The sequence below is a fragment of the Bombina bombina genome, chromosome 3 (genome assembly GCF_027579735.1).
Source record: "Bombina bombina isolate aBomBom1 chromosome 3, aBomBom1.pri, whole genome shotgun sequence".
In the NCBI taxonomy this organism is placed as follows: Eukaryota; Metazoa; Chordata; class Amphibia; order Anura; family Bombinatoridae; genus Bombina; species Bombina bombina.
Genome location: NC_069501.1, coordinates 804,866,839 through 804,891,493, shown reverse-complemented (window position 1 = coordinate 804,891,493; position 24,655 = coordinate 804,866,839). Strand labels below are relative to the sequence as shown.

Sequence of the window (24,655 nt, the reverse complement as noted above, 5' to 3'; positions counted from 1 at the left end):
TTCGACTTCTAACTACCTAAATATAACTTATTGGGAGGAGTAGAGTATGAATTAATGAGCCTCCTATGATAGAAATGGCCACTCTTGGACCTATCGTACAGCATATAAGTAAAAACTTAAAATAAAATATTGGAGAATTTAATGCAGGTCTGAGAGTCACTTTCGGACCCTTGAGGGCAATATAGTAAACTATAGATAATACCTGCGTCTTGGGAAGATTATATGTGATTTATGGATCTGCAATATATCACACAGTGAAATAATATATAGCTAAATACAGATGATTTTAATGTAAGAGTAAGAGCTTACAAAAGAGTCCTGGAGGAGATCCCATTTCGATGTGCTTATGGGGCATACACTGCTCTAATAAAGTGACTAGGTGACACTCTGTGTCAGAAACTTTAAGGCAAGATCTTGTAAGGCTTATGGAAAAGCTCAGGTGCATTAGGGCAGAGTATAGTAGTTTTAAGCGCTAGATGGTTCATGGTAATAAAGGTGTATATTCTCACAGGAGCTATAACAGTCAATGATCACTGTGCAGATACCCTGATTTAAATCTATAATGACACCTACTGTGGAAATATTAAATAGGAGCATAAGTGAGATGGATATACACATAGATTATAAGCAACCCAATCTTATCAGAAAGAGTTAAGATTAAGTTAAGGTAAAACCAGTAGCACCTCTCTAGAATATAAAAAATAATACTGGATAACGAAGAACATATGAGAAGGTAGGAAACATATTATTTATGCATACAATACTTAAATATTACCATTTAAATTCTAAAGTTAAACACAATAATAAATAGCCAAACGGTGATTTAGATCTATAGTGACACCTACTGTGGAAATATAAATTAGGAGCATGGGCGAGATGGTCCTAAATATAGATTGTAGGCAAACTAATCTTATCAGAAAGAGGTAAGATTAAGTCAAGGTAAAACTAGTAGCACCTCTCTAGCATATCAAATACAAAACTGGATACCTAATAACATATGGGAGGGTAGGAAACGTATTATTTATGCGTACAGTACGTAGATATTACCAGATAAACTCTAAAGCTAAGCACAATAATAATTGACCTTTTATATCCAGAGGGACATCAATATAGCAAACAATTTGTTGATAAGACATCTGACCAGTAAGAAAGGTAAAGCTAGAGTCCATATATACCACCTGATAAGGAGTTTTTTTCATGGGAGCTGCTATGTAAAAGTCCTTAAACACATACGCAAAATTGTAGGTGCATGAAGGCAGCAGAGTATCTTATCACTGTGATGCCTCATAACCGCTGTTCTTATTCAAGGCTGAATCCGAAAGTTCCCTGCTATGCCCAACAAAGAATTAGCCACCAGGGTCCCAGTTCCAAAGCAGCACATCAGAGCAGAGGATTATAATAGTATGCAGTAGGGCTGGTAGTGAAATCGGAACTAGCTGGTACCAAGGCTGCGCTGTGGTGAGTCCCATTGAGGCAAGCATCTGCAGCGGAGCACTGCCATTTTTCTTAATTAGGACACCACCTGGAGGCTCCGTAGGTCCGAGCTTCAAAGCTTTCTGTAGGATCTCAAAGGAGGTATGACTCACAGCACCAGCACTATCGACACTTGCTGAAGGTATGACGGTTCCCATAGCTTCTGTTGAGCTCTCAGCCTCTGCTCCCTCCTTCAACACTGCGGGCATCACTGAACCGGATTCTTGGTCATTTAAGTGTTTATCATAGGTAAGCGGCAAGCGCTGGGGCCCCAAAGCGCCCCCACTCACCTGCTGTGTAGGAGTGGATTCCGGTAAAGTGATTTTCTTTGAGGTTCGATCGCTTGTACAGGCCAGTTCCCTACTTAGCATCTTCTCAAAGGAAATAAGGTATCCGTCCAGTAAATGGCGTAGCTCTTCCAGGATGAATGCTTCAGCCTCCATAACAAACTTTTCAAGGATGTCCTTAGGCAAGTTAGAGAAATTTATTGCGGGGTATCACTGCTCTGATAGGTGGGCAGGATCTGTAGTCTCAAGGTAAGTGTTATTCTACTACAGGATATCATAACCCCGGAGTTCGGGGGGGGGGGGGGGTAATAGTGCGGCAGCCCCAGGCCTACGGTCTATAGCCCATTCAGGATCTGTTTCTGTATCGCAGGTTGCTGCGTAGTTACACGAGGAAAAAAAAAAATGGCTTCCAGTCCTGATATCAAGCTTGTCCCGTAGCTGACTTAAAGAACATAGGCATAAACTCCATCAAAACATCAGCTCCTAGAAGAAATCTGTTCACCTTGATCTATATCTAATGCAAGGCAATAAATATTTAAGTTTGGTTATATTTAGTTTGTAAACTTAGAGTCCAGTTCAGAGAGCTTCACAAAGATGCGTCCAGCCGCAGTGAGTGTAGGCTCCGCCCCCCCCCCCCCCCAAATTTTACAAATTTGATACTTTTGCTTCTTCTGAGGCTGGTTTTGGGAGAAAGGTTCTTCAAGCAGTGGTGCCTTCCGTTTAGGTTCCTGTCTTGTCCCTCCCTTTCATCCGTGTCCTGTAGCTTTGGTATTGTATCCCACAAGTAAGGATGAAATCCGTGGACTCGTCATATCTTGTAGAAGAAAATGAAATTTATGCTTACCTGATAAATTTATTTCTTCTACGATATGACAAGTCCACGGCCCACCCTGTCATTTTTAAGACAGGTTTAGATTATATTATATTTTTTATAAACTTCAGTCACCTCTGCACCTTTGGCTTTTCCTTTCTCTTCCTAACTTCGGTCGAATGACTGGAGGTGGAGGGAAGGGAGGAGCTATATATATAGCTCTGCTGTGGTGCTCTTTGCCACTTCCTGTTAGCAGGAGGATAAATCCCACAAGTAAGAATGAAATCCGTGGACTCGTCATATCGTAGAAGAAATAAATTTATCAGGTAAGCATAAATTTCCTTTTTTCTCTTTTTCAAGAAAGAATTTCTACAATTCGTAACAAATCTCCAAATTATTTAGTGTTCTTTTAATACATATATATAATTTTTCCCATCTCAGGGAAGGAATTGTTAATATTTGTGATATGTATTGTTAATGTTACATTCCAAATTACAAGAGAGACTCTGTTCGGACCTGGTCTGGCAGAGATTACAGGTGGAAAGGACTCTTTCCTACTTCAGGACAAGAAGAATAGACCTAGAGGTTGTCAAACTTCTAATTTTCATTCCTTTAGTAACTTTAAGGGACCTCCTTATTTTTTTCTCTTCAAAACCAGATCAACACACATCTTCTTGGTAATCCAACCAGCCCTGGAACAAGGGAAAACAGGACAAGAAGTCTTCTGCTGATTCTAAATCAGCATGAAGATTCTGCCCCCGATTCCAGTGTGGATCGGGGGGGGGGCAGGCTCACTTTTTGGACTAGCCTGGATATGCAATATCCCAGACCCTTGGGCAGTGGACATAGTATTACAGGGTTACAGAATGGGATTCAAGTTTCTCCCTCCCAGGGGCAGATTTTTCCTGTCCAGACATTCCTCAAACCAAATAAAGGAGGAGGCCTTCTTAAACTGTGTAAAGGACCTGTAGTCTCTACGAGTTATTGTTCCTGTCCCTCTAGCAGAACAGGGACTAGGATTCTATTCAAATCTGAGGTTTGCCTTTCTGGACAAGCACTTCCAATTTGTTGTTCTTCCATTCGGGTTGGCCACGGCTCCAAAAATATTCACAAAGGTTCTGGGGGCACTATTGGCTGTGATCAGATCCCAGGGAATTGCTGTGGCGCCTTACCTAGATGACATCTTGTTTCAGACGTCATGTCTTTAACTAGCCCTATCTCATTCAGAGAGGTTGTTGTCTTTTCTACGTTGCCATGGGTGGAAGGTGAATTTAGAGCAAAATTTTTCTTGGTCCATCTACCAATGTGTGTTTCTTAGGGACTATAATAGATTCCCTGTCCATGAAGTTTTTTTTCTGATGGAGGTCAGAAGAGACCAGATCTTGCTTCCTGCATTTCTCCCCAGTCTGCCTTTCGTCCATTTGTGGCCCAATGCATGGAGGTGATTGGTCTGATGGTGGCATCCATGGATATCATCCCTTTTGCTCAGTTCCATCTACGACCGCGGCAGTTTTGTATGCTCTGTCAATGGAACGGAGGTCATTCTGATTTATCTCAGAGGATAAATCTGGACCCTCTAACATGAGACTCTCTCTCCCCGTGGTGGGTGTCACAGGAACATCTGTCTCGGGGGACTTGCTTTCTGAGACCTTCCTGGGAAATCGTGACTACGGACGCCAGCCTGTCAAGCTGGGGAGCTGTTTGGGTCCCTCTAAAGACTCAGGACCTGTGGTCTCGGTAAGAGTCCTCTTTTCCCATAAACATCTTGGAGTTGAGCGCTATCTTCAATGCCCTATTAGCGTGGCTTCAACTGTCGTTGGCCCGGTTTATAAGATTTAAATCAGACAACATCACCTCAGTGGCTTACATCAACCACCAGGGAGGGCCTCGGAGTTCCTTAGCCATGAGGTAACTCGAATGCTGCAGTGGGTGGAAGCCCACAATTATCTCCTATCTGCCATCCCCATTACAGGAGTGGACAACTGGGAAGCAGATTTTCTGAGCAGACAGACCTTTCATCCTGGGGAGTGGGCTCTCCATCCAGAAGTGGTTTTTCTCATATATCCCTCAAGTGGGCGGTTCCACAGTTGGATCTGATGGCATCCCATCAGATTGTCAAGGTTCCAAAGTACGGTTCATGGTCAAGAAATCCTCAGGCCGTTCTGATAGATGCTCTAGCGGTTTCTGGGATGTTTTTCTCATGTTTATCTGTTTTTCCTCCGTTTGTTCTCCTTCCACGAGTCATTGCTCATAAAAACAGGAGAGAGCATTGGTGATACTAATAGCTCCTGCATGACCTCACAGGATCTGGTTCTCGGATCTAGTGAGGATGTCATTTCTACCTCCTTTGAGGTTACCTCAAAGGAAAGATCACCTACTTCAGGGTCATTTCCTACATCCTAACCTAGATTCTCTGAATCTGACTGCTTGGAGATTGAACGCCTAGTTCTGTCTAAACGTGTTTTTTTTTCTGAAGCGGACATTGAGGCTCGAAAACCAGTTACCAGCAAGATTTCCCATAAGATATGGCATAATTATCTTTTTTGGTGTGAACCTCTCTAAGGGGTTCTCCTGGAGACGGGTGAGGATTCCCCTGATTTTGTCTTTTCATCAGGATGGACTGGATAAGGGTTTGTCGGTCAGTTCTCTAAAGGGTCAGATTTCTGCGTTATCTATCCTTTTGCACTAGTGTCTGACAGACCTAGTCTGGTTAGAATCAGGCCTGTGTTTAAGCCTGTTGCTCCCCCGTGGAGCCTTAATTTAGTTCTTAAAGTTTTGCAGCAGGCTCAGTTTGAGCCAATGCATGTTGTTAATATAAAACTGTTATCCTGGAAAGTTTTTTGTTTCTTTTTGCCAGAGTGTTTGAGTTTTCAGCTCTACAGTGTGATTCCCCTTACCTTATTTTTCATACTGATAAGGTTGTCCTTCGTACTAAATTGGGGTTTTCTCCCTAAGGTGGTATCGGATCAAAACATTAATCGGGAAATAGTTGTTCCTCCTTTTGTCTTTATCCTTCTCAAAAAGATCGTCCTTTGCCTAACTTGGATGTTGTGCGGGCTCTAAAAGTTTTACTTACATGCTACTAAAAATTTTCAGCAATCTTCTGTCCTGTTTGTTGTTTTCTCCAGAAAGCGTAAGGGTCAGAAGGCCACGCTACTTCTCTATCTCTCTGGTTGAGAAGTTTGGCTTATGAGACTGCTGGACAGCAGCCTCCTGAGAGATTTACGGCTCATTCCACTTAGGCTGTCTCCTCTTCTTGGGTTTTCATAAATGAAGCTTCTGTGAAACATATTTGCAAGACGGCAACATGGTCCTCTCTGCATACTTATTCCAAATTCTACGAATTTGATTCTTTTGCCTCAGCTGAGGCCTCTTTTGGGAGAAAGGTTCTTCAAGTGGTGGTGCCTTCTGTTTAGGTCCTCCTGCCCTTTCCTCCCTCCCTGTTCATTCCGTGTCCTCTAGCTTTGGTATTGGTTCCCACTAGTAATTGGAATGACGTTGTGGACTCTCATGTCATAAGAAAGAAAACAAAATGTATTCTTACCCGATAAATTTCTTTCTTTCCGGACATGGGGAGTCCATGACTTCTTCTTCTTTCTTCCTTTTCACTCTTGTGTTTTCTTCCTTTTCCATTTCCTTCAGCTGAATGACTGGGGGCAGTTACACTTAATAGCTTTGCTGGGTTGCTCTTTGCCTCCTCCTGCTGGCCAGGAGTTGCATATCCCACTAGTAATTGGAATGACGTTGTCTGGAAAGAAAGAAATTTATCAGGTAAGCATACATTTTTGTTTTTTTTAAACAAATTAACATCTTGTTTGCTTAAGTTATTTAATAGCCAAACACCACCCAGCCTTTGCCTTACGTAGCAGAGTTGGCCTTTAAAAGTTTGTACTGTGCATCAGAATTAGAAAATCCACAATCTCCAGTTCTAAACTGCATGAAAAGGGGCAAAATAAATAATGAAAGTATTTTTCCAAAGTTGTTTTACTGCTATAACTAAACATATTATATAAAAATAGTTAAATATGGCAGCTTTCTATTTAAAATTTTAGTATTGTAGTTTCCCTAATTATTGCTCAAGTCTGTTGAAATGGCACACCTGTGCTACTTTCACTAAACGTTCTATAAATTAAATAGCAAAAATGTTTCTTGTGACTGTGATTTACCCATAAAAAAATATTCAATTTGTGTAATTTGACTTCATCCCTTTTGTAGTGAGCACGTTCTTGATCAAACATTTCATGTACACAGCTCCCGTCCTATTGGCCAGGGAGTGGAAGGACTTGCCAGGGTTGGCTCCAGAGCAGCGCTTTCCTTTGCATTTGCATTCCTGCGTAGAGCGTGGAGATCAGGTAAGTCACTGCCTATATAAAATGTTAACCTGACTGCCAACTTTTGAATTAGTTTTTTGTGTATGTATTTTCTCATCGTAAGACTTTTTAACAGTAATTTGCAAAATTCTACTTTATAAGGATAACTCTCTGCTTGTCTTGGATAAGTAGATTTTTGATAACTTTTCATGAAGGACTTAAAACCCCAAAAATGTTCTTTCATCATTTAGAGCATACAATTATTATACAACATTTCAGTTTTGCTTCATACTAAAGAAGCAGCAATGCACTACTGGAGTTAGATGAACACATCGGGAGAACCAGTGACACAAAGCATATATGTGCAGCCACCAATCGGCAGCTAGCTCAAAGTAGTGTATTGCTGGTCTTGAGCCTACCTAGGTATTCTTTCTAACAAAGGAGGAAAAGAGCGCAATGCATATGTAGTAATTAAAAGTAAATTGGAAAGTTGTTTGTAATTGCATACAATTTTTTAATAATTGAAAGTTTAGTATTGACTTTACTGTCACTTTAAAGTGTCAGTAAACCTAAAAAATAATGTTATATAATTCTGCACATAGTGCAGAATTATATAACATTATTTTAGTGCTATCGATATAAAACCTTTTTTTCCCTTTTAATTTTTTTAAAATATGCCCGTTTTACAGACCCGCTCTCTGCTGAGCCAGCCTGGCCATAACATTAAGTGCAGCTCGCTCCTTCTCTGTCTGACAGCAGGAGCGAGCTGCACTTAATGTTATGGTGCGGTCTGGCCGGGCTGTGACTATACAGCTGGCCCGATGCTCTGTGTAAAAAAAACAGACCCGCTCAGCAGAGAGCGGGTCTGTAAAACGGGCATATTTTAAAAAAATTAAAAGGGAAAAAAAGGTTTTATATCGATAGTGCAGAATTATAGAACATTATTTTTTAGGTTTACTGTGCCTTTAAGCCACTATGTACCTTGTCAGCAACACAGCATCATTCATAACGAATGGTTTACTAACAAGCAGCAACTTGTGAGAAGGCCGTAACACCAGCTAAGTGTTTGAATGGTAATTCATTCTCTTCCTGCTCACTTGGCTACCATAATTGTTTTTTTTTTTTTTTTTTTCCTCCTTGGAGAAAGTTATTCCTTGGCAGCACAACTCCCCTTCTACCACCCAGATCAAATGAGTAGCTACAGCTTTGACTACTCCTTGATCTCTGCAGTGAACTGATGTGTTTAAAACAACATTAAATTGATTGTGTTCTGTTTTTTTTGTTATTTTTTTTAACATTTATTTTATTGAGATGTGTTAGCATAAACTGAAAAAAAAAAAGTGTGTGTCAATGTACAATAGGAGCAAATGTAAAAATAGACAGTACATTGAAGATGGTTTGAGATATATACGTATATGTATGATCTAGTAACAGGTACACAAGCCTCTGCTGCATAAGTTAAAAAAAAAATTGCTACCGTATAATGTGAAATTGCAGGTAAGCAGAGATAGCTCTTAGAATTGTTGTCAAGGTAAGATCCTAAAAGAGGAACCATCACATGAAGTGCTCTTACATTTAGAGATGTAAACGGACAATTTAGTTAGAAATCTCGTTTTTAGTAGAATTACTTAATCTCAAATCTTAAATGGCACAGACTGCCATTTAAGAGCCGCTAATAAGAATATCTCTGCAACTAGTAATATCTGTCATAAAACAAATAAATAGGAAACCTAGAAATTGCTTTTATGAAAAGTTGATAGTGAACCCCCTACTACCTGTTATGAGGTGGAAGTCAAATGAGGACTTATGGGCCCTATCCTTTATAAGGGAGATATACCCAGTATCTACTATGAAATAGCGAGCATTTGTAGGGGTTGGTGCCTTTAAGATGACATTGTGCGGCTATAGAATATTGAGTCCACATCATAGTATGAGAACAATACAAAATATTTTCTTCTATAGGAAGTATATAGGAAGTACCAATGGTTAAGATGCTTAAGTGGGGCGTATTAAGAGGTAGCTCCGGGTAAGGCTAACATTTATATATAAAGCGGTTAAGAACATTTTATATATAGATAGGATATCCTAAGTAAGGGGCTTCTAGAGGTTAATGGGAGTAGTTGCTGAGAGAGGGAAAGAAGAGTATGAGTACCATTTTTGTTAGAAAAATATATAGAATAGAACAGCGGACCAAATCCGCTCATATAAAGGTTGGATACTGCCTGCTTTCAATGGCTGATGAGTGGTGATGGAGGAGTTTAATAGATGTTGGTGGAGTATGTATGTCTTCTGGAAGGGAGTAGAGAATATGGGAAGGTAAAGCATACTATTAAGCTATGTCTTGGGGGAGAGAATTACTGCAGATTGATGTGTAATTTCAGCTTAACAGGGACCATAAAGTTAAAGGCCTCTATAGGTGCTAATTATGATCTAAATGAATTCATGTAAGATATGTAAAATATGTGTTCAGTCTACCATTAGGAGCAGAGGTTAGTAAGCATGAGATAGATTACTGTTAGAGTGGGTTTGGATTGAGGTACAGCATAAGGCAATGTCTACTCATTACTGAGGTTACCAGGATGTTCCCTAAATGGGTATAGGCTACTGGGAGACATAGTTGAATTTACAGGTCATGGAGCTTAGAGCCACATGGAAGATCTGGGTATAAGGACCTCACAAAGTAAAATGGTTGTGGTAAAACTGATGAGCATGTAAACATCTGTCACTCAAATACATAACTATATACAGGAGATCATTAAGGTTATTACTAGAAACCACGTTCATTTGAGGTCTGGTAGGGATTCTGTAAATAGTTAGACCAAGTAAGGGATTCTATAGACCACGTTTCCAAATGATCTAGGTTAAGTTAAAGGGTCTTAGCTAGGACTTGGGTGACATACAGAGCAAACATTGCTAATGCAGTAAGTAAAACACTTGCTAGGAGCCTTTGATAAAATTCAGTACAGATAATATACTTATGTGCCCGTATCTTGACCTCCTTATGCGTTTCTAAATGTTCTTAGTTTAAAAAAACATAATTTATGTAAGAACTTACCTGATAAATTCATTTCTTTCATATTGGCAAGAGTCCATGAGCTAGTGACATATGGGATATACAATCCTACCAGGAGGGGCAAAGTTTCCCAAACCTCAAAATGCCTATAAATACACCCCTCACCACACCCACAATTCAGTTTAACGAATTATCCAAACCGTCCTGAAGAAACTGTAAAATTCTAGGAATTCTAAAAGAATGCCAAGAGAATTTATGAGAAGAACACCATGAAATGTAAGTCTTCCAAACTCTATAACAAATCTTTCTAGAAACAGATTTACGAGCTTGTAACATAGTATTAATCACTGAGTCAGAGAAACCTCTATGACTTGGTACTAAGCGTTCAATTTCCATACCTTCAAATTTAATGATTTGAGATCCTGATGGAAAAACGGACCTTGAGATAGTAGGTCTGGCCGAACGGAAGTGGCCAAAGCGGGCAACTGGACATCCAAACCAGATCCGCATACCAAAACCTGTGTGAACATGCTGGAGCCACCAGCAACACAAATGATTGTTCCATGATGATTTTGGAGATCACTCTTGGAAGGAGACCTAGAGGCGGGAAAATGTAAGCAGGATAACACCAAGGAAGGGTCAGCGCATCCCCTGCTTCTGCATGAACATCCCTGGACCTGTACAGGTATCTGGGAAGTTTCTTGTTTAGATGAGAGGCCATGAGATCTATCTCTGGAAGACCCCACAACTTAACAATCTAAGAAAACACATCTGAATGGAGAGACCACTCCTCTGGATGCAAAGTCTGGCAGCTGAGATAATCCGCCTCCTAATTGTCTACACCTGGGATAAGCACCGCAGAGATAAGACAAGAGCTGGATTCCGCCCAAACAAGTATCAGAGATACTTTTTTCATAGCTTTGGGACTGTGAGTCCCACCCTGATGATTGACATATGCCACTGTTGTGATATTGTCTGTCTGAAAACAAATGAACGGTTCTCTCTTTAGCAGAGGCCAAAACTGAAGAGCTCTGAGAATTGCAAGGAGTTCTAAAATATTTATTGGTAATCTCGCCTCTTGAAATTTCCAAACCCCTTGAGCTGTCAGAGATCCCAAAACAGCTCCCCAACCTGAAAGACTTGCATCTGTTGTGATCACAGACCAGGTTGGCCGAACAAAAGAAGCCCCTTGAACTAAACGATGGTGATCTATCCACCATGTCAGAGAGTGTCGTACATTGATTCAGCATACAAAGCTGTAGAGGTCTCATGTGAAAACGAGCAAAGGGGATCGCGTCCGATGCTGCAGTCATGAGACCTAAAACTTCCATGCACATAGCCACTGAAGGAAATGACTGAGACTGAAGGTGCCGACATGATGCAACCAATTTTAAACGTCTCTTGTCTGTTAGAGACAGAGTCATGGACACTGAATCTATCTGGAAGCCTAAAAAGGTGACCCTTGTCTGAGGAATCAAGAAACTTTTGGTAAATTGATCCTCCAACCATGTTTCCAAAGGAACAACACTAGTTGATTCATGTGAGATTCTGCAGTACGCAAAGACTGAACTAGTACCAAGATATCATCCAAATAAGGAAACGCTGCAATACCCTGTTCCCTGATTACAGAGAGTAGGGCACCCAGAACCTTTGAAAAGATTCTTGGAGCTGTTGCTAGGCCAAATGGAAGAGCAACAAATTGGTAATGCTTGTTTAGAAAAGAGAATCTCAGAAACTGAAAATGTTCTGGATGAATCGGAATATGAAGGTATACATCCTGCAAGTCTATTGTGGACATATAATGTCCTTGCTGAACAAAAGGCAGAATAGTCCTTATAGTCACCATCTTGAAAGTTGGTACTCTTACATAACGATTCAAAATTTTTCAGATCCAGAACTGGTCTGAATAAATTTTCCTTCTTTGGTACAATGAATAGATTTGAATAAAACCCCAAACCTTGTTCCTGAGGAGGAACTGGCATGATTACCCCTGAAGACTCCAGGTCTGAAACACACTTCAGGAAAACCTGAGCTTTTACTGGATTTACTGGGATGTGTGAGAGAAAAAATCTTCTCACAGAAGGTCTTACTCTGAATCTTATTTTATACCCTTGAGAGACAATGCTCTGAATCCATTGATTTTGGACAGATTTTATCCAAATATCTTTGAAAAACCTTAATCTGCCCCCTACCAGCTGAGCTGGAATGAGGGCCGCACCTTCATGCGGACTTGGGGGCTGACTTTGGTTTCCTAAATGGCTTGGATTTATTCCAACTTGAGGAAGGCTTCCAATTGGAAGCAGACTCCTTGGGGGGAAGATTGAGTTTTTGTTCCTTATTCTGACGAAAGGAACGAAAAATGGTTAGAAGCCTTAGATTTACCCTTAGGTTTTTAATCCTGAGGCAGAAAAAACTCCCTTCCCCCAGTGATAGTTGAAATAATAGAATCCAACTGAGAACCAAATAAACTATTACCTTGGAAAGAAAGAGATAGTAATCTAGATTTAGATGTCATATCAGCATTCCAAGATTTAAGCCACAAAGCTCTTCTAGCTAAAATAGCTAAAGACATGGATCTAACATCAATTTTGATAATATCAAAAATTGCATCACAATAAAATGATTAGCATATTGCAATAGGCGAATAATGCTAGATAAGTCAGAATCCAATTCCTGTTGCGCTAAATTCTCCAACCAGAAGGTTGATGCAGCCGCAACATCAGCCAAAGAAATTGCAGGTCTGAGAAGATGACCTGAATATAAATAGGCCTTCCTTAGATAAGATTCAAGCTTCCTATCTAAAGGATCCTTAAAAGGAAGTACTATCTTCCATAGGAATAGTGGTACTTTTAGCAAGAGTAGAAATAACCCCATCAACTTTGGGGATTTTTTCCCAAAACTCTATAGATTTTGCTGGTAAAGGATACAATTTTTTAAACCTTGAAGAAGGAATAAAATAAGTACCTGGCTTATTCCATTCCCTAGAAATCATTTCAGAAATAGCCTCAAGAATAGGAAAAACCCCTGGAGAAACCACAGGAGGTTTTAAAAACAGCATTTAAACGTTTATTAGACTGAACGTCAATAGGACTGGTTACCTCAATATCCAAAACAATTAACACTTCTTTTAATAAAGAGCGCATATACTCTATTTTAAATAAATAAGTAGATTTGTCAATGTCTGAGGAAGGATCTTCTGTATCAGATAGATCCTCATCAGAAGAGGATAAATTATGTTGTTGGTCATTTGAAATTTCATCAACTAAATAAGAAGTTTTAAAAGACCTTTACATTTATTAGAAGGTGGAAATGCAGATAAAACCTTCAAAATAAAATCAGAAACAAATTCTTTAAAATTTACAGGTATATCATGCACATTAGAAGTTGGAGGAACTACAACTGGCAATGTGCTATTACTGATGGATACACTAACTGCATGTAAAAGTTTATCATGAGGCAGGATCAGATAAAGACATCTTGCGAAATGTAAGAGAAAAAACAACTTAAAAAGCAAAATTATCTATTTCCTTATGACAGTTTCAGGAATGGGGAAAAAAAGCAAATAGCATAGGCCTCTGATAGAGAAAAAATCAAGAGGCAAACATCAATGGGGTATTGAAATAATGAAAAAGTTTGGCGCCAAGTATGACGCACAACGTAACGTAAACTTTTTGGCGCCAAAAATAACCGGAAATGACACTCGCGTCACTAATGACTCAACCGTGTAAAAGGTCTCTGCGTCAAGTATGATGCCGGAAACAACGAAGTTGCGTCATAGACGTATTTCTCTTGTTAAGTGTGTTCAGTCCACGGGTCATCCATTACTTATGGGATATATTCTCCTCCCCAACAGGAAGTTGCAAGAGGATCACCCAAGCAGAGCTGCTATATAGCTCCTCCCCTCACATGTCATATCCAGTCATTCTCTTGCAAGTCTCAACAAAGAAGGAGGTCGCGAGAGGAGATAGGAGTTTTTTACCTAATTATTCTTCAATCAAAAGTTTATTATTTTAAAATGGCACCGGAGTGTGCTGTTTTTTTCTCTCAGGCAGTATTTAGAAGAAGAATCTGCCTGCGTTTTTCTATGATCTTAGCAGACGTAACTAAGATCCACTGGCTAGTCTCGCACATTCTGAGGAGTGGGGTAACTTCAGAAAAGGGAATAGCATGCGGGGTCCCCCGCAAATGAGGTATGTGCAGTAATATTTTCTAGGAATCCTTAACTTTGACGACTTCCTGTGGGAGGAGCAAGGAGGAAGGTGTGCAGGCTCTGAGCTCCTGTGAAAACGGAGCTAAGCTTAACATCCGATACCCCGCCACGAAGCCCTATTGCCGGGGTGAAAGATTTACCCGGCCGGGGGGACAGGAAAGAGTGGCATCAGGAAGTCACAGCGCCCTAAGCTTAGACCTACTGCATCTGCTAAACAGAGAACTAAAAATTCAACGGAGGTCATAAACAGATAAACTGCCAGTACAGACTTTGATAAATACCCTGAGTACACCTGGCACCGGGAGCCGGAGTTTGGAGGAGCAGTGGAAGACCTAGCGTGAGAGACTGCCCAGAGCACTACTGGCAATACAGACCGGGAAGCGGCTGAACACCCCCCCATATCGGTAAGTCGGCCGGCAATGATGACGACATGAGTACCTGACGCCGCTGCAGCGGGGAATAGCCGCACAAGACTGCAGGTGAAAGTGGTACTGGTCGCACATCGGAGGATCTAGAGCAAAGGCCCCCCGGGTGGGGTAAGGCTTAGACGGAACCAGCAAGTGAGTGGTCGTGAAGCAATGGGGGGGTAAGTAAGTGTGCAAACATATGACTGAAGGCACGAGTGCTGCGTATGAAAGCAGGGTATAAAGGGTAAGAAGGACACTGAGGTGGATTGTGGCCGGGGGTGTCAAAGAGGATATACAGAACACCAGAAAGGCCTAGCACGATAAACCACCTAAAAAGTACTTTGGGAGACGTTAAATACCTAACTGTTACCTTTAGGACAAACGGCTGTATGGTGCACACCCCTGTCTTAGACTTGTGATTTTGGCAAAGTACTGTCTGCAAAACAAGACAAGTTTGGCGCCCAAGGTTTAAACAGAGCAAGTTGGAATATTGGGATAGAGGTTATTTGGGACAAAAACGCTGCAGTATTAAGTTACAGCCAAGGAGAGTTAAATATCTATACTGTGAATGGGTTAAAGTGAACTGTGTAAAAGTATCAGCGGAGAGAAAAAGAAAAAAAGAAAAGACTGAGACTTTTCCTAAAAGCTTGAGACAATTTTTTTTTCCAAAGTTATACAGCCATCTAGCAAAAGTTTATAGCAAGATTGTATTCATTTACTTATTTAAGATTGTATTTACAGGATATTTATTTCTGACATGAGATGAAAAAGATTATACCAAGCCAAAAGTAATTTAAAGGTGTCACACGGTGTTGCTAAAAACTTGTTAAAACATACATGTAAATGGTATAGAGAAAGTGGGAATTACACAGGTGTGTCTTGCAAGAAGAAGATAGTCAATAAGTGATATAGAATTAGTCTCGTGGGGCAATAGCTACCTAACAAATGTTCATAGCAAGATTGTATTTACAGGATATTAATTTCTAGCAAGAGAGGTGGCTAAGATAGGATCACAGGCCAGAATTGAACTAAAAAGCGCAAAGTGGTACAGCCATCCAGCAAATGTTTATAGTAAGATTGTATTTATTTATTTATTCAAGACTGTGTTTACAGGATACTTATTTATGGCAAGAGATGAAAAGATTATAACAAGCCGAAAGCAATTTAAAGTTGTCATACTATGTCGCTAAAATATATATGTAAATGGTACAGATAAAGTGGAAATTATACAGGTGCGGTCTGTAAGAGGTTAACAGAAAGAACTTAGATAGAGCGTAGTGGATATACTGCAGTATTGTGATGAATAGTGAAAAGAATAGAGCCACAGACCAGAACTGAACTAAAAAGCTTAAAGCAGTACAGCCATCTAGTAAATGTTTATAGTAAGAGTGTATTTACAGGATACTTATTTATAGTAAGATTGTATTTATTTACTTATTCAAGACTGTATTTATTTCTAGCAAGAGAGGTGGCTAAGATAGGATCACAGGCCAGAATTGAACTAAAAAGTGTAAAGTGGTACAGCCATCTAGCAAATGTTTATAGTAAGAGTGCATTTATTTACTTATCCAAGACTGTATTTACAGGACACTTATTTCTGGCAAAAGATGAAAAGATTATAACAAGCCAAGTTGCCATACTATGCTGCTAAGATATAGATATAAATGCTGTAGATAAAGTGGAAATTACACAGGTGCGGTCTGTAAGAGGTCAATAGAAAGAACTAAGATAAAGCGTAGTGAACACACGGCAGTATTACGAATAGTAAAAAGAATAGCACAGGTTGTATTTGACTAAGAAAGATATTCAGGAGGCTGATCTCAAGTAATCGGCACGCTGAGGTATTTGGAGTAAAATTTTTGCAGAGGTTGACATAATCTGCCTGAGAACTGCCCTTTCTCTCTTTTTTTTTTTTTTTTTTTTTTTTTTTGGGAGTTAAGAACAGAGTATAAGTGAACATAGTTGGGATCAAGAGAGAAACATATAAATGGAAAAGTATATGACAAACACAAAAAATAGATCACCAGCAATGCCAGTGAAAAAGGATAAAAAACAGAAAGCACAAAATGAAACTAGTACAGAACCCAATATCCAGAGCCCAGAAAGAAATCCAGAAACACAGCTTACTATAAATCAATTAGCAGAGTTAATTTTACCTCAATTTGAAATGGTGAAAAAAGAGATCTCAGAATTATCGCAGGAAATTAGGCAATTTTCGATTAGAATAACGGAGGTAGAAAATAGGGTGTCTGAGGTAGAGGACAAACAAAATATACAAGAAACAATAGTGGCAAGGCACACAGACAAAATTAATGCACTACAGACAAAAATTGAAGACTTGGAAGACAGGTCACGGCGGAGCAATATCCGCATAGTCGGTCTGCCTGAAACTAATGGACAGGAAGATCTACTAACTTTTGGTGCAGTCACACTGCCAAATCTGCTAGGAATGCAATCCGATAAGGGGGCTCTGCAGGTGGAGAGAGCACACAGGATTGGACCACTAAGGCAACCTAGGGAGAGTAATTCTAGGCCAAGAGTAATCATTATCAAATATTTGAATTTTCAAGACAAAGTTAGCATAATGTATCACTATAGAAAATTGAGAACACTGCAGATAGGTGGCAAACCAATCCTGATTTTTCAGGACTTCTCGATGGAGACATCGGGGAGAAGACGAGCCATGGCACCGTATTGTACGGGGCTCATAAAAGCTGGCTTAAGAGCCACTATGAGATACCCAGCTAAAATTACGGTTCTAGGGATAGATGGTGTCACAACACTTAATACGGTGGAAGAAGCAAAAAATTTTTGTACCGAGAATAATATAGAAGTGTAATGATATTAGATGGAAAGCTCTATATGGGTGGTCAAAAATGCAGAGATTAAGGAGAGTAGAGAAATGGAAACGGGGGAGGTGGGGGGGCTGGGAGATGAGAGGCATACTAATTTTTTTTTTTTTTTTTCGCCCATATCGTGTGGTTAACCAAAAGATTTTAGTAAAAGATGAGTGGATCACTTAACTTTGTATCATGGAATGTGGGAGGGATAACCTCCCCCATTAAACGCAAGAATATCTTCAAAGTACTGAAGAGACAGAAACCAGACATTATATTCCTTCAGGAATTACATCTAAAAGCCCACGAAATAGATAAGTTAAGAACGAACTGGCTTTCAGAAATTATTGCCACCCCATGTACAACACGTAAGCGTGGGGTGGCAATACTATTTAACAGAAGCTTGGATTATGAAATATTAAAAACTAAACTGGATCCGCAGGGCAGATTTATAATTATACAAGTTAAAATTGATGAAATAATATGGACCCTGTGTAATATATATGCACCCAACACATTTGAAAGGAAGTTCTGGCAACAGATAATAAAGGAAGTGACACCGAATCTAGGTCAGAATTTGATTATTGCAGGGGACATGAACATAACACCACACCCAGATAGTGATAGATCTAGGACTGGTCAAAAACAGATATATCAGAGAGAGGCAAGGTTTTTTCGTAATGTCTTAAAATGTATCAAAGTCCATGATATCTGGCGATTACAGCACCCAGACGAACGGTCCTATACGTGTGAATCTAAATCGTACAGATGCTTTTCAAGAATAGACATGTTCTTAATAGATGAACACCTCTTAAAATACGAGATTAACACACAAATAGAAGAGATAATATTGTCTGACCATGCAATAATTAGCTGTAAGATACTAACTCAGGACAAGCCGAGTAATAAGATAAATACTTTTAGATTCCCCGGATACATGTCTAAAAACACGAAATTTGTTAACTGGGTTTCAAATAAATGGAAAGAGTATATTGTACTCAACAGAGAGTATGAGGAGAAGTTAGAGATTTTGTGGGAGGCTGGTAAAGCAGTCATGCGCGGGGAGATAAAGGCATATATGGTCAAATTAAATCGTAAAAACAAGGCCAGGGAAGTGCAGTTGGCAAATCAGGTCAGAAAAGCATATACAAGATATCTAAATAACCCTAATCGAGCCAAGTGGGAAAAATACGCGTATGCCAAAACAGAAAGAGAACAGTTTATGAAAGAAAAATGGGCTAATGAGGAGGCAAAATGCAGGGCGAGATTTCAAGGACTGCAGGGTATTTCGGCAAAACACTTGGGCAAAATAACTAAGTTTCGTAAGAAACGTAATATAATTTCCACAATTAAAGAAGGAACGGACCTGTACACCAGTCCTATAACAATAAGAGAAAGATTCCTACAATATTATCAGAAGATATATAGGAAGAAGGAAATAAATAAGAAAGATAGGCAACAATTCTGGGAACAGATAGAGACCCCTAAAGTAACCCCAGTAGCTTTACAACAAATAAATGAATTAATTTCTGAAGGGGAAGTGTTAAAAGCAATACAAAAAGCCAAATCGGGGAAAGCACCCGGGCCAGACGGCCTTTCGGCTGAATTTTATAAAATGACGGCAGAAACAATAGTAGGGACGCTAACTAAACTATATAACGGATATTATTTGAAGAACGACATGAAATCTCCATATTTTTCTGATGCAATTATATCACTAATACATAAAAAGGGGAAAGACGCTACAAACATGTCATCATATAGGCCCATCTCATTATTAAATCACGACTATAAGATACTAATGTCAATAATAGCAGAAAGGCTAAAGAAAGTAATACCAGATTTAATACACACAGATCAGGCTGGGTTCATACCAGGCAGGAATTCCGTCCGTAACATGAGGAGAGTGTTAGTAATGGTGGATCATTTTTATCGGGTTGGGCAGGACACCCCAGGGAAGAGAAAGAACCAGACGGATAAAGATATCGCATTAATAACAATAGACGCCGAGAAGGCATTTGATTCAATAGGGTGGGATCATCTTTTTGTATCTCTGGAGAAGTTCGGGTTCTCGGGTGCCCTGCTCAATCTGATCAAGGCGATTTACAAGAAACCTAAGTCACAGCTGTTAATTAATGGAGAATTATCTACGCCAATAATCCTCGAAAGAGGGACGCGACAAGGATGCCCGCTTTCCCCTTTACTATTCGACATAGCGCTCGAACCTTTGGCGATATACATTAGACAGAAATTAATACCAGTTAAGATAGGGGCAGAAAGTATGACGATCTCACTTTACGCGGATGACATTTTATTATTCGTGCATGACACAGCTACCAGCATCCCACAACTCTTACAATCAATCAAGAAATTCAGTTCTTTTACAGGGTACAAAATAAACCCTGCAAAATCTGAAATTTTATGGATAAAAAAAACTAAGTCCAGTCAAAATACAATCTTTAAAGAAGTGCAGTTCATCAATTACTTAGGGATCAAAATTGGGAGGAACCCAGGGGAGTGGTACCAGTTGAATTACAAGGAATTATTTGATAATATGGAAGCAGAAATAGGAAAGTGGAACCTGTATTACTTATCAGTATCGGCGCGCATAATTCTGATAAAAACGATTTTTTTCCCCAAAATATTATTTCGTCTTCAGAACTTACCATTAGTGATCAAGAAGAAAGATATAGATATATATAACAGAGTAAGCTCAAGATTCATATGGGGTAAACGGAAGGCACGTATATCAATAGAAAAATTGAGTTATGCAAAAAAATATGGTGGATTCGCTTTCCCTAACATAAGGTATTATAATTATGCCACTCTGATTAAATTCGGATTAGACTGGCTGACTGAGTCAGAATATGTTACTCATTATAAAGTAGAAACTGAGATAGTCAAACCTTTTAGTCTGAAAGCAATATTACACTGCCCATATAAGAACCTACCAAGCAATGTGGCGAATCTAGTAACATTTACTAATATAATTTGGGCATGGCAAAAGTATTGTCATATAATGGGACAAGAGTACCAGGTGTCAACACTGTTGCCGATGGTTGGGTGCGTGGATTTTTCACCAGGGTTACATAATAGGATTTATAGTGAGTGGCAAAGCAGAGGTCTGAAATATTTTGCACAAATTAAAATGAGCACGGAAGGACCCATACGGACCTTTGAGAGTATGATGGCGGAATATAATATACCTGCTAAACAGTTTTATGCATATTTACAAGCAAGACATTACATAGAAACGTGTGACAGGAGATGTGGAACGGATTGGAGCCAATCTGTGCTGGAGTCAGGTTTTAAAATATATCAAGCAGGGATACGTTCGTTAGCTATATGGTATCAGAATATAATGCAGAAATTAGGAATGGCACAAGTAAATCTGAGTATGGCTAAATTTGTAAGATATTTTCCCGGTATGCAAAGCGAAGATATAATAGATAGCATCAAGAGGACGGAGGAAGCCACGGATAAAATCAGTTGGCGGGAGACGCAGGCAAAATTGATAAATAATTTCTACTTGACCCCAGAGAGAGTTAGCGGTTGGGATAGGGCAATTTTAACTAGCTGCTACAAATGTAATCACATAAAGGCAGATTTAATGCACTGCTTATGGAGTTGTCCGAAAATACAGCAATTCTGGTTGAAAATACAGTTCTGGCTCAACAAATTTTTAATTGATCAAATAAAATTGGAAGCAAAACATATATTTTTTCTTTATCAGAATGAGCATACAGGGAATAAAAATCTTACAAATTTAGTCATCTTGATAACACGTAGTCTTATTTTTCAGAAATGGAAACAGAAAAACGTGCCAAGTATGAAGGAATTTATAAATAGTTTGAAATTTCAGGTGATAGTGGAGAGGCAGGATCTGAAAAATACGGAGAAACATTATAAAAGGTACTTTAGCAAGTGGAAAAACTACATTGAGTCATGGCCTCGGTCATTGCAGCAACAATTTCTGGAGCCCTTACAAAGCTCAGTCCTTTTTCTAAATTTAGTGGTGGCAGGAATTTTGCCGTCAAACTGGGTGGAGAGATAGGGAGACTCAAAATTTTTTTTTTTTTTTTTTTTTCTCTCTTGTTTCCTTTTGCCCCCCCCCCCCCTCTTCTTCATATTATGTGCAGAAAATGTGGACCTCACGAAATAGGAGGGGAGGGGAGAGGCCACAGAAAGTATAGGGAGAGAGGAGTCACAGAAAAAGTAGCACTAATAGATCAGATTGAACATAGGTAGGAAGTGGGAGAAGCGATGGGCACACAAGGAGTATCTAGAGCATCTGGGTGGACGAAGATAAGAATATTAGATGTGAGGTATTAGTCAGCAGATACAGTAGGCAGGTGAAGGAGGGATAAAAGACACTGAGCAGAGAAATTAAGGAAATAGTATCTTTCTTTTATATGTGAGATAGGGTGAAGGTGCAAGAGACAGGGTAAGGTGCCGAAATGGTTGTGAAAATTTTAGGCCTGCGGATTAATGATTAGTGAAATGTTGGAAAAATAATTGAAATAATTCATTACTGTTTATTTGTTGGTTTTCAAAAAATGCAATGTGAAATTAGTATAATATAAAGCAGGGACAATGGGAATGGTAGAATCTGATACAATAATGGATGGAAATATTTCAATGCGGAGCTGCGTCTCCAAACACCTGTAATATTTGAGTGAATTTTCAATAAAATATTTGAAAACCAAAAAAAAAAAAAAAAAAAAAAAAAAAAAAAAATTTTCTAGGAATAGAATTGACTAAGAAAACACTGCTGTTACCCATATGATGTAAGTACAGCCTTTAATGCAGTAGTAGCGACTGGTATCAGGCGGATAAATGTATGCGCAGTTGAGTTATTTTCTAGGGACTAGAATTTGACTGAGAAAATACTGTTAATACTGAAATAAATGTATGAGCCTTAACTGCAGTAGAAGCGACTGGTAGCAGGCTTAGTGATAACTTTGCATAACACTGGAAAGTTGTTTTTAAAACGTTTACTGGCATGTTATTCGTTTTGTGAGGTACTTTGGTGATAAATCTTTTTGGGCATGATTTTTTTCCATATGGCTAACGTGTATTTTTGCATAGAAACCGTTGTAACAGGTCTCCCACTGTTGTAATATGAGTGGGAGGGGCCTTTTTTAGCGCCTTGTTGCGCAGTTAAAATTCTTGCACAGTCTTCCTGCTTCTTCCTCCTTGATCCAGGACGTCTCTAGAGAGCTCAGGGGTCTTCAAAATTCATTTTTGAGGGAGGTAATCAGTCACAGCAGACCTGTGACAGTGTGTTTGACTGTGATAAAAGCGTTAAATCTTAAATTGATTATCCGTTTTTGGGTATTGAGGGGTTAATCATCCGTTTGCTAGTGGGTGCAATCCTCTGCTAAATTCATACAATTACTGTTAAAATTGTTGGCTATAACTGAATTAGTTCATTGTTATTTCAACTGTGACAGTTTTTTGTGTTTTTAAAAGCGCTGCAGCGTTTTTTTTTTCAATTGCTTGTAAATTTATTGACAGATTTTTTCCAAGCTTGCTAGCCTTCATTGCTAGTCTGTTTAAACATGTCTGATACAGATGAATCTACTTGTTCATTATGTTTAAAAGCCAATGTGGAGCCGAATAGAAATATGTGTACCAATTGTATTGATGTTACTTTAAATAAAAGTCGGTCTTTACCGGTAAAGAAATTATCACCAGACAACGAGGGGGAAGTTATGCCGCCTAACTCTCCTCACGTGTCAGTACCTTCGCCTCCCGCTCAGGAGGTGCGTGAGATTGTGGCGCCAAGTACATCAAGGCCCTTACAAATCACTTTGCATGATATGGCTAATGTTATGAAAGAAGTATTATCTAATTTGCCTGAGTTAAGAGGCAAGCGAGATAGCTCTGGGTTTAGGACAGATCGCGGCGATGACATGAGAGCCATGTCCGATACTGCGTCACAATTTGCAGAACATGAGGACGGAGAGCTTCATTCTGTGGGTGACGGATCTGATCCGGGGAGACCGGATTCAGAAATTTCAAATTTTAAATTTAAGCTTGAGAACCTCCGTGTATTACTAGGGGAGGCTCTGAACGATTGCGACACGGTTGCAATCCCAGAGAAATTATGTAGGCTGGATAAATACTATGCGGTACCGGTGTATACTGACGTTTTTCCTATACCTAAAAGGCTTACAGAGATTATTAGCAAGGAGTGGGATAGACCCGGTGTGCCCTTTTCCCCTCCTCCGATATTTAGAAAAATGTTCCCAATAGACGCCACCACACGAGACTTATGGCAGACGGTCCCTAAGGTGGAGGGAGTAGTTTCTACTTTAGCCAAGCGTACCACTATCCCGGTGGAGGATAGTTGTGCTTTCTCAGATCCAATGGATAAAAAATTAGAAGGTTACCTTAAGAAAATGTTTGTTCAACAAGGTTTTATATTACAGCATGCATTGCGCCCGTCACTGATGCAGCGGCATTCTGGTTTGAGTCTCTGGAAGAGGCTATTCGCACAGCACCATTGGATGAGATTATGAACAAGCTTAAAGCCCTTAAGCTAGCTAATGCATTTATTTCGGATGCCGTTGTGCATTTAACCAAACTAACGGCTAAGAACTCCGGATTCGCCATCCAGGCGCGCAGAGCGCTATGGCTTAAATCCTGGTCAGCAGATGTAACTTCTAAATCTAAATTGCTTAATATTCCTTTCAAAGGGCAAACCTTATTCGGGCCCGGCTTGAAAGAAATTATTGCTGACATTACTGGAGGTAAGGGTCACACCCTTCCTCAGGACAGGGCCAAATCAAAGGCCAAACAGTCTAATTTTCGTGCCTTTCGGAATTTCAAGGGAGGAGCAGCATCAACTTCCTCCGCTCCAAAACAGGAAGGGACTGCTACTCGTTACAGACAGGGTTGGAAAGGCAACCAGTCCTGGAACAAGGGCAAGCAGGCCAGAAAACCTACTTCTGCCCCTAAAACAGCATGAAGAAAGGGCCCCCTATCCGGAAACGGATCTAGTGGGGGGCAGACTTTCTCTCTTCGCCCAGGCCTGGGCAAGAGATGTCCAGGATCCCTGGGCGTTGGAGATCATATCTCAGGGATACCTTCTGGACTTCAAAACTTCTCCTCCACAAGGGAGATTTCATCTGTCAAGGTTATCAACAAACCTAATAAAGAAAGAGGCATTTCTACGATGTGTACAAGACCTCTTAGTAATGGGAGTGATCCACCCGGTTCCGCGGACGGAACAAGGGCAAGGTTTTTACTCAAATCTGTTTGTGGTTCCCAAAAAAGAGGGAACCTTCAGGCCAATCTTGGAC

At 39.8% G+C, this 24,655-nt stretch overlaps 1 protein-coding gene across 4 annotated transcripts in view; it reads left to right on the top strand.

Moving 5' to 3' along the window:
- Positions 1-24,655, top strand: part of HERC2 (HECT and RLD domain containing E3 ubiquitin protein ligase 2) — a 733,063-nt gene that overhangs the window by 105,238 nt on the left and 603,170 nt on the right. For 3 of the 4 annotated variants that reach the window (XM_053707727.1, XM_053707730.1, XM_053707726.1), the window contains exon 6: positions 6,787-6,923. In XM_053707727.1, coding sequence (XP_053563702.1) covers positions 6,787-6,923 — 137 coding nt within the window. The remainder of the gene's footprint in view (positions 1-6,786; positions 6,924-24,655) is intronic. The other variant, XM_053707729.1, reaches the window with a different exon arrangement.